At 43.9% G+C, this 10048-nt stretch overlaps 1 protein-coding gene across 2 annotated transcripts; it reads right to left on the reverse strand.

Moving 5' to 3' along the window:
- Positions 1 to 2732: 2732 nt before the first annotated feature.
- On the reverse strand, positions 2733 to 9773 carry LOC120666873 (protein tesmin/TSO1-like CXC 2). 2 transcript variants are annotated; one of them, XM_039946858.1, is made up of 12 exons: positions 9642 to 9773; positions 8455 to 8624; positions 8076 to 8371; positions 7651 to 7895; positions 6636 to 7042; positions 6490 to 6555; positions 4908 to 5088; positions 4734 to 4829; positions 4562 to 4628; positions 3831 to 3996; positions 3320 to 3736; positions 2733 to 3200 (listed from the first exon to the last, which is right to left on the reverse strand). In XM_039946858.1, the coding sequence occupies exons 1-11, from the start codon at positions 9690 to 9692 to the stop codon at positions 3346 to 3348; spliced, it is 2136 nt and encodes a 711-aa protein (XP_039802792.1). In that variant the 5' UTR covers positions 9693 to 9773; the 3' UTR covers positions 2733 to 3200; positions 3320 to 3345. The 2 variants fall into 2 exon arrangements, with proteins under 2 accessions (XP_039802792.1, XP_039802791.1); XM_039946857.1 differs by having other exon boundaries at positions 7651 to 8371.
- Between the last annotated feature and the right edge of the window lie 275 nt (positions 9774 to 10048).

Here is a 10048-nt window from a genome sequence, read left to right on the forward strand (position 1 = left end):
GAATAAAGCTGCACCACTTTGATACTTCAGTACTGTGAAGTGCGAACTTGACAAAAAAAATGATTTTTTTTTCGTCATACATTCGAAACATAAGACTGAAATCTAAATCAACACCAGATTCACTAGCTACAGCAAACTAAATCAGCATTGATTCAAAATTGCAAAGACATCCTAGCGCACACAGACTATGAGAGGTTGGACTAGAAGGATTAAAAAATCTCGTTCTGTCCCTAGCCACATCTCAACATCCAGTGCTGTGATCAGAGAATGAGGAAGACTGCAAGCGCGGAGTTAAGGAGGAAACTTACAGCTTGAGGCACTTGGACTTCTTGCAGCTGCACGTCTTGCACCCTTCCCCATCCTCCGCCTTCCTCCTGATCCACCCAGCAAGGAGACAAAAAGAAAAGAAAAGTAAGCAGCAGGAACCAACCGCACGCAACGAACCAAAAGAGGAAATCGGACGCGCAACCGAAACTTTGCAGAAAAGGGAAAAGGGAGGAGGCGCACGGACTTCTTCTTCCTGTCGGAGGTGCCGTTCGCCTCCGCCGGCGGCGGTGGCGGCGGCGACACCGCCGCGGAGGCGGGGGCCGCAGCAGCAGCTTCGGACGCCGGGGCTGGAACCGGGGCGGGGCCCGGAGCGGCAGCGGGAGGTGGCGGGAGTGGAGCTGGAGGAGGAGGCGTGTTGCGGGCGTCGTCGGGCTCCGATCCGGCGGGCTCGTGCTGCGGGGGCTTCGGGGCCCCCTCCTCCACGTCCATCGGATCGGGCGCCGGCGCCGGCGCCCCGATCGGCGGCTGGGGCGGCGTGGGGCTCGCCGTGGCGACGAGGCGATGGCGAGCGCGAGAGGCGTGGGGTCGGAGGGAGGAAGGGGGGCAGATGAGAGGACACGAGGCGAGCTGCTGCTGGTGGAATGGGGTTTACGATTCGTGCGTGGCAGCTGGACGGCCCAGATCGGCGGTTTCCTCCTCGGATCCGGTTTGGCTTCCGTTTCGACCTGGGGGCTTTCCGGTCATAAAACGTGATTAGCACACACATAAAGTGGCTCCCTTTTTCTTTTTTTGGCAGGCCGTGATTGCTAATAAATTGCAACCAGCCCAAATTCCAAATCCTATGTTGAAGTTCTTGGGAGTTGCTACAAGTACTAGATACTGCAATAAATTGGTGTGGACAAATGAGATATCCTAAATCAAAAAATAAGAAAGATAGGGCTTGGAAAATTATTGGTATTATCACTTTGTTTTGGGTGAATTTCTTAGATTTTACAACTAAGGCCTTGTTCAGTTAAAGATGAATTCATTCTGGACCAGAAATGATAAAAACAATAAAGATATAACAAGAGACTAGGATTTATTCCGGATCGGAAACTAATTGCAATAAAATAGACTCATGATAGCTATATTAAGAGACCAGGAATTCACCCATGAGTCCATAGGTGTGAAATTAATCCTGGTATTTTGTTGTACCTATTATGAGTCTATTTTGTTGCAATTAGTTTTCGATTTGAAATAAATCCGGGGTCTCTTGTTATGTTTCTTATTGTTTCTATTATTCCCGGCCTGGAATGAATTCATGTATAACCGAACAAGGCTTGAGTTGTTTCGAGTAGTAAACATCCACTATGACATTACACGGTGGACATTGTTGATCGAGGAGCATTGTGAGTATGTGTGAAATGCAAGAATAATTTTCTTAAGCGAAATGGCTAAGTAAAATTGGATCCATGAAAGAAAAATATATTGTTTATAAAAATCAGAAAGAAGTAATAGCAAAATAATTATGATAGTTATTAGTATCTTTGGGATAGAATGGATATGCTCTAAAAAAAACCATGGAAAAGGATGCCTTGAGTTGAAAGGGTCGAATCGAATGATTTATGCCTGGAGATTGGAATATTCAAAGGCCTTGTTTGGTTAGGCTAGCATTACTAGCGCGTACGTTTTTCGAAAAGAGAATTTCGCATGCGTGGAGTACTAAATGAAGCCTATTTGCAAAACCTCTTCAGGGATTTGTGTAACTTTTCGCGACGAATCTAATGACGGTAATTAATTGATGATTGGATACATTGATGCTACAGTAACCATCCTCAAAACATGCGATCAAATGCCTCATTAGAATCTTCAGGGTTCCTAGCGCGGGGGTTCTGAAGTTGGTTTTGTAAATTGACTTTGTTTAACACCGTAACTAGCTATCAAAGTGTTACTATTTCTTAGAATGGGAGAAACCAAGCAAAAAGAAGTAAACAACACGGCTTGAGTAAGAGAAATGCGCTCAAAAATCTCTGCCTGGTCGACAGAAGGCGGAATTGATGAACTTGATCGTGTCACTGTTCCCTGCAGCGAGCGATGTTGCATTTCGAAAGAAAAAAAAAGTAGTACATGCGTCTCTCTGGCGTGTGCTTGTGTGGTGTACTGGTGTGCCTATGTTTTTCGCTATGCTCTAGGTCGTGCAATCGTCAGGAGGCAAGTGGACACTGGCAATTTGATACAGTATGTCGAAACGCGTATATTCTGGGAAAAACAAACAAACGAAGAGCATAGGAAACAAAAAGAAAAGGTGCATGATTCATCCTGAGTCTGTGATCGACTGATCCTGCATGAAAAGTTCCGTCAAGGTGCATGTCGTCATCGACGAGTGACCATGGTCCATGGGTTCTATCGCGTTCGGACATGCCATGCAAAGGACAGCACCAATTCTAGCTGGAAATGGAAACTACAATGTCAATAACTCTGAGCTGGAAATGGAAACTATAATCAGGTCATGCTCACCGAGAAACATACAGGGTATCGTATCAGGCAGCGGGAGTTATTGTTCCAATCTTAACAGTTTGTTTGACCTAAGATAAATAAGTCTAACAGTTTGGTTACAGCAACATGAAGTTCACATTTTGATCCCGGGTACATAGAAGTATTAAATAGTTTTGGGTCTCTGGAACATAAATAACATGAAATTATACAGACAGACAGCAGCGGGCATCGAGGCCTCAACATAATTTACCAGCAGACCAAATGCCACAGATGGTTCTGGAGGGAGGGACTTTGGACAGCAGGCAGTGGATTATTCAACATTACGTAAAAATGGTTGATCAAGATCTAAGCAGAATGGGAGAAACGAAACTTGCTTGGTTGTTCATCAATAGAGCATCATAAAAAATAGTTTTGATGCAGCCAGCCGGTAGGGGATCTCAGGAACTGACAGGATGAGCCTGTACATGAAGAGAGATAAATTAGGCGAGTTGAGATTGGGAAAGGATTAACATCTCAACCGCAAAAAGAAAACAACAAGGAAAGGTTGTCCTAAAAAAACAAGAACCAAGAGGTTTACCACAAGTGCCAACCGATCACGAATTTTCAAGGTGCTGGTGTCTTGCTCTTTTGATCCTCATTGTTTAAGTCACCACCAAGGGAAGGGAAAGAAGGTATGGACTTGAGAATCAGTTTCCTGCCACTCTTACAGATTGGAGACAGTCCAGTACCCATACGTGGCGGAGAGACTCGCTTCTTATTAGGAGACACAACCTTGACAGAAGTTTGAGGAGATGAATTCCCTTTTAGGTTATCTGATGTGCTATCTCCAAGAACCATTTCTGCATAGTTTCCAAATTGGGCGAGCAGAATATCGGTCTTCAGAGGAGCTTGAGAGTTGCACAGCCGAGAAGGATGTCCAACAAGTTTCGTTGAGGATCGTGGCTTCTTGGAGCTTGGTTTCTTGGAGCTTGGGGGTGGAAGACAAGCCAAGGGCCTGGTAAGAGAAAATGCCTTAAAACTGAGTGTTCAACATAAGAGGTAAGATTCGAGCAACAGATGTGCAAATGTATGATAACTGACGTACGCACCTGCATTCCACCATCGAAGGTGTTGTCAGTAAATTCTCAGTAGGAGCAAGGTCAGTAGCTTGGTAGATAACGAGCTGTTTATCCATTTCACATTTTTCTTCTTTCACACAAACATTATTTTCTTCTGATGCCTGCTTAGGCTCCTCTATGCTTAACGCAGCAACCCCTTGAATCAAGTTTTTTTTAAAAAAAAGGCGTTAGAAAAACAGTAGCTTTTTATTGGTAGCAAAATCTAGGGCATGGTTACTGAAACGAGAATTGAAATAAGCTAAGCTAGCCATAGTCGATAACTTCATATCATAACCAAAAGTGTGGATCAAGTACAATGATTATTATTTGCTGACTCAATGTTCTATGCGCCAATAGTGCACCCTTTTAGAATGATATAGCTAAATGCAAGCATCTTGCTTGAAACAAGCAAAACATCATATGAGCCCAAGCTAATCTTGGGAAATATTTACTTCGTAGTGAAGCTTCTGTTGAAATAATACAGAAGCACACGATTACAGTAATCAGAGCACCACCATGGATGTGACATTGTTTGAAAGTGCTATGCTATATGGCCATTTCCAGCAGAACTAAATTACTAGTACTATGATTGGAAGATCTCTTAGCTACTTTTATAATTTGCAGATTGAAAAGGACATCATAGATGCAACTAGGTTCTTAAAGCATGCAGGTTGATGTTGCAGTTTTTTTTAAAGAAACTTATGAAGCTGTATTTGACTCACCCTCCCTTGTTCCAAAAGCATTCTTACAGCCCTCACACCTGCAACTTATGGAGCATCCCACACCGCCCTTGATGAAGAGTAAAAATAAGACAGATACAAAGGGACCAAAAGATATTTCAAGAAAGAAGGGACCAAAAAGAAAAAGGTACTAAATCGTGGTAGGAATTAGAACCTGAAAACATTCACAGTATTTTTTTAGACACGATGACTTCTTGCAGTTGCACCCTCTTTTATGACGAGCTGAAGCAGGAGTTTTGTTGTTGAAGTCCTACAATATTGAAGGTGATGATATTAGCAAAAGAGGAGAAAGGAAGTAACTAACTGCAATAAAGGTAGTGGCTCTTACCCCTAGTTCCAGGCCAGGCTCAGATGTGTGAATTACTTTAGGAGCAAATGCTAATGGATTGCGAGATTCAATCTGCTGTCGAGTAGATAGAACTGTTTCCATATGACTCTCGTTATTTAGACAGCCTTGGCATGTACAAGGTTCAGAACAATACACTCCAGCCGCAAAACACTCACAGTAACTACATGAGAATTACGCAGAAAAAAAAATTTAGTATGGTATAAAAGAACAATCTATCATAGTGTGATATGTCGGGAATAGAATAAGGGTCCCTTCAAAAGAGGAAAAGCATTACGATCAGTTCAGAACAGGTAAAATTCATCGGAGAGAGGTGAAACCAGATAAAATATCAGCTTGAATACATATTTAAAAATATAGCTTGGAAAGAACATGGGTAACTCTTGAAATGGGTTAATGTCTTGAAAGAACAGGGTAAACATCCATTAGAGAGAAGTAGAGGTCTGAGGTCGGATGGCCACGACTGGACCATTTAGAGAGGGAAAAAACTAGAACGGCCAGCCTGCGAAGGGCATGGCAGGAATTTTAATGACTTTTTTTTAAAAAAAAAGTAAGAAGTTTAATGACTGGGACAGTTGTTTCATTTTATCTAGATTAATTAAGATAGGAATGACTTGACTTGACCTATAAACAAACAATCTCAAACAAAGTTCTTATGTTGCGCAATGTATTTTTTTCCTTTCATGAAAGAATGATCCAGATGATCAAGTCTCACTAGCTAATGGACGTACACCATTCAAAACAACTCAATTTCCATATTCCCTCTTACTGCCCAACCCCTCTCAGTTGAGTGCCTAATAACATCAGATGTATCAAGCCTGAAATCAACAAAACTGTCTATGCTGCTCATGCAAACTGTTCTAAATTCAAAAGTTAAAATTAACTAGTTCATGAATACAGGAATAAACAAGGTGACCAAGAAGCGAGATGACTGCAAAACAAAACCTGAACAATATGCAATAACTTTACCTGAACAAGAAATAGAGCGATAGACAGAACCACGATTTCATTAATAATCTTTGTCAGTGGCTCTTGTCGGATCGCATCCGTAGCCTAACCCAACTTGAAAAGGCCTTATTGTTATTGTTTGTTTAATGTTATATCCAAAGCTTAAAAGTAAAAGCACTTAAAAGTTAAAACAGTCATAGTGACAGATACAACTACATATTAGTCAATAAAAAACATGAATAGATTAATAACCAATCATATAATCTTAACAAGAATTACTAATAAAGATCAGCACTTTTGACATACATTGGTACCCATTGTTCGTCTAAACGGTCGTTTAGCCCGTTTAAACACTGTTTAAACACTACACAGTGGCACACCGTTTCCGTTTAATTGGTTGTTTTCACCGTTTAAACAGCCGTTTTTCCTGTTTAAACACTCGTTTTGCCCGAATAATGGGCTAAACGGTAGGTGACCGACTGTTTACCGTTTAGCGTTTAGGATAATACTGTTGGTACCTCAAAGGAACCAATATTCAAACTCATTTCACTTATCCATCAATCTTGTCACATGCAGTAGGCGGGGATAAATTTATAAGAGATGCAAGGAACCTTACAGTTTCAAGCATTTTGACTTCTTACAGCTACAACGCTTGCATGATGTACCATCATCAAACTTGTGCCTGCAAAGTACTATTGCATTTCGTGAATTTTCCAACGAAACAATGCTGTTGGCCTAAAATGAGGGGTGTAGACATAGTACCTTTTCTTCTTGGGATTACCCTGACTAGAAGGTTCAGCGCTTGCAACATCGGTTCTTTGAGCAAACTCATCATTTATAATGTTTTGTTCAGAAGGCGATGGAGAAGATCCAGCAGGACATGGAAAATTACTGGATTCATTTTTTATACTAGATTGGATGTCTCGACAGACTATTTTTTCTTTTGGTATTGCAGCAAGGGCATTCAAATGCAAGCCAATACCAGGCAATGCACATGGAGGGGTTCTTAGAAGCTTTGAGTTGATGTCACCAGGAATAGTTTTGCATTTGGGGGTAGTTGAATTTACAGAATGACGATCTGAAGCTTTATCTACACTTTTATTACTAGCCCCAGCCTTTTCATTGAAAAGGCTGCGCCTCCGCATGCCACGTAAATGCTGTGACAAGCCCTGCAAGAGTAGAAAACATGTTCCTTTACAACCATGAAGTAAAGAAAGTTAGATTTACTAAAGACAGCACTATGAAGTAAAGAAAGTTAGGCAAAATTAGCACACATATGATTTACCAAAATCAGCACATCTTGATACTTCAGTAAAATCAGCACACATAATTAAATAAAAAAACCATTAGGCAAAATTAGATTTACTAAAGACAGCAAAATGAAGTAAAGAAAGTTATATACTTATGACAATGTTGTTAAAATGTGAACGCAAAAATTGTGCGATTAAGAGCAATAAATGTACAAGGGACGCAAAATGATAACAGCCTATCGAAACAGATTTGCTGAAATCCATTCTGCTATATATAGTTCCCAAGTGCCTAGTAACTTATATGAAGAAATATATTGCAGTTGTTATTACATTCAAATTAGGCCAATTAGCACTTAGCTGCTGCTACTACTCCCTCCATCCCAAATTATAGGTCATTTTGGCTTTTCTAAAGCTATGTACCCAGAAAGCCAAAAAGACCTATAATTTGGAATGGAGGGAGTATGCATTGGTAATATACTAATATGTGAATATGTCCAAAACTATATGGTAAAAAGAAGCATACATACATTTTTCTCTGTTGGCATGTAATCTTGGGGATCACTGAGATTGTCACATGGCATCAACTGACTTTGCAAAGCACCAGGGAGCGCTTGCGGGGTATAATCCACTGATGCCCCTTCCACTGCCCCAGTCCAGTGAAGATGAGGCTCATGCGCAGAATTTTGGATGTAATAGTTTGGTTCTTCACTCAACAAGGATTTGCCAGAGTCGGAGTTATCAGCTTTCTGTGTATCATTCACCGACTGTGTTTCTGTTACAAAAGGCAAACCTAATGTCAGCATATCACTACTTGGTTGATTTGCAATCATGTAATCCCCATTATACGCAATGGCCTCATCCTTTTTCTGTTCAGAAAGCTGACTTTCATGAAGATCCATCCCAGAATGTGATGAATCCATTTTGTCTGGGCCACTCTCATCAAGGTTCATACCTTCTAGGTCCGTACACTCCTGAGACATGGTAAGGTCTGTTTTAACATCAGCACATTGATCCTTGTCACTTTCAACACCGCCCACACCATTCTGCATGGATTGAGGCAGTTGACTCTCAGAGTTTGATGTATGGTCCGAAGAATCAATAGGAGCCTCGTTTAGGCGACAGTTGGTGTTGCAATTCTCTGACACAATGTCTCTACATCTGATCATCCTAAAAGTGATTGTGGATCCCACACGCGTCCTGACACTGTTAGGTGAGTGCAAATCTTGAGGAAGTTGAACCGAATCATCCCTGTCAAACACAAAACACAAACTATAAGGCAGGAAGACAGATAGGTAAAACTGGACATTAACTAGGAAACAATGTATAAGCACCTGATCAGAATTTTAGGTTCCTTTGCTGGATTGACATGTGGCGAGGCAAAGATTGAAGAAACAGGTGCCAAGTCCGATGACTTGAATAGCTGCACATTATGTGCTGTGTCTGAAGGTTTAGGTGGCGGTATAGGTGAGAGATTGTTGATGAAATTAAAGACAGGAGAATCCTGCATGCAGCAAAATCCAGTGAGAAACAGTAAGCGGCAGATAATCATTTCATCAAAATTGCACAATTATTAAAGTGAGCTTAGGTGCCCAAATGCCAAACCAGTTGTTTCATCATCCAAAAAAAAAATGTCAACCAGTTGTGCATTGGCCAATCAAAAAAAAATGTCAACCAGTTGCGCAGTGGCCAATGTAGCAGGTCTGAGAACATGTAACAGTTGCAGAAGGAAACTGAAGCGAGGAACTTGATTCAGACAGATCCTAATTGGCAAGCAGATCATCTCCACGACCTAGCAATATGCATGACCGGACTCTCACGCCCAGGCTAAATGCACAGCCAGTGGCAGGCTAAATGCACAGCCAGCGGCAGGCTAAATGCACAGCCAGCGGCAGGCTAAATGCAGAGCCAATGGCAAGCATCAAACTCTGGATAACACAGCTTTCCCACGGACAACAACGGGCTGCAAATGCTACAAAATCGGTCAAATCAGCAGGCATTCGCGGATCTGGGCAGCGGCGTTGCTTACTAACCCCACCTTTCCTCACCAATGCACGCATCGGAGCTTGTCAAATCTCGCCGAAACGAGGCGGCATTCCACGCGGACAGGCAGCCCCGCAGGACTCCCCAAATCAACAATCAAATTGGTCCATCCATCCACGCGTGCGAGGTCTCACAAGGCTGGTCAAATCCTCAAAAGCTCTTCCCCCCTTGGAGCCCTCGAATCCGACACCGGGGAACGCCACGGCCGGGCGCGTCAGAACCCTAATCGGCCCAACCGGGGGCCGAAACGCGCCACCCCCGAAACAAATCAAGCAAAAAGTCAAGCGGAAGCGGAGCAGCAATCCGCATCGGCCGCGCCCCGGCCGGCCAGCCAGCCGCCGGCCCGAGCAATCCAACCACCATCCCACGAGCTGCCCCCATCCCGATCCCCCCTGAAAACCCCCTCACCAAAAACCCCCACAGTAAAACACGAGAAAAGTCGGCGGAATTGGTGGCCCGGGGGGCGCGAGATGCGGACCTCGAACCCGGCGGCGCCGGCGCCGGCGCGGGGCCTATCCGGCGTGTCCATCTGGTCCGGCGACCCCGCGGGGGGTCTCCCGCATCTGCCTCCCTCCTCTCCTCTCCTCTCCCCTCCCCGCCCCGCCGCCTCCTCCTCCTGGTCTACTACTCCCACTGAGTGACGATGGGTAGCGGAAGCCGCGGCTGCAGCGACCCCCCCACGCGCACTAGTCCGTCCTAGTAATTTTTACTGGGCCTGCGACGACCAAGGCACACGCCATCCCCCTCTCGCGTGTGGTCGGGTCGCGTCGCGTTTCAAGGGGGGCGGCCATGGGCGGGAACCCAGGTTTTCGGGGCGGCGGCGGTGGGAGGCCACCTGTCAGCGGGGGCGGGACGCCTGGGCCCTGGGCCGCCGCCGCAACAGCC

The sequence above is a fragment of the Panicum virgatum genome, chromosome 3N (assembly GCF_016808335.1).
Source record: "Panicum virgatum strain AP13 chromosome 3N, P.virgatum_v5, whole genome shotgun sequence".
NCBI classification, from domain to species: Eukaryota; Viridiplantae; Streptophyta; class Magnoliopsida; order Poales; family Poaceae; genus Panicum; species Panicum virgatum.

Coding starts and splice junctions, on each gene's coding strand:
- LOC120666873 (XM_039946857.1), bottom strand. CDS start 9,692: ATGGACACGCCGGATAGGCCCCGCGCCGGCGCCGGCGCCGCCGGGTTC. Junction 4,629..4,733: donor AATACTGTGAATGTTTTCAG/GTTCTAATTCCT, acceptor CTCTTCATCAAG/GGCGGTGTGGGATGCTCCAT. Junction 3,737..3,830: donor CCTTCGATGGTGGAATGCAG/GTGCGTACGTCA, acceptor TTCTCTTACCAG/GCCCTTGGCTTGTCTTCCAC.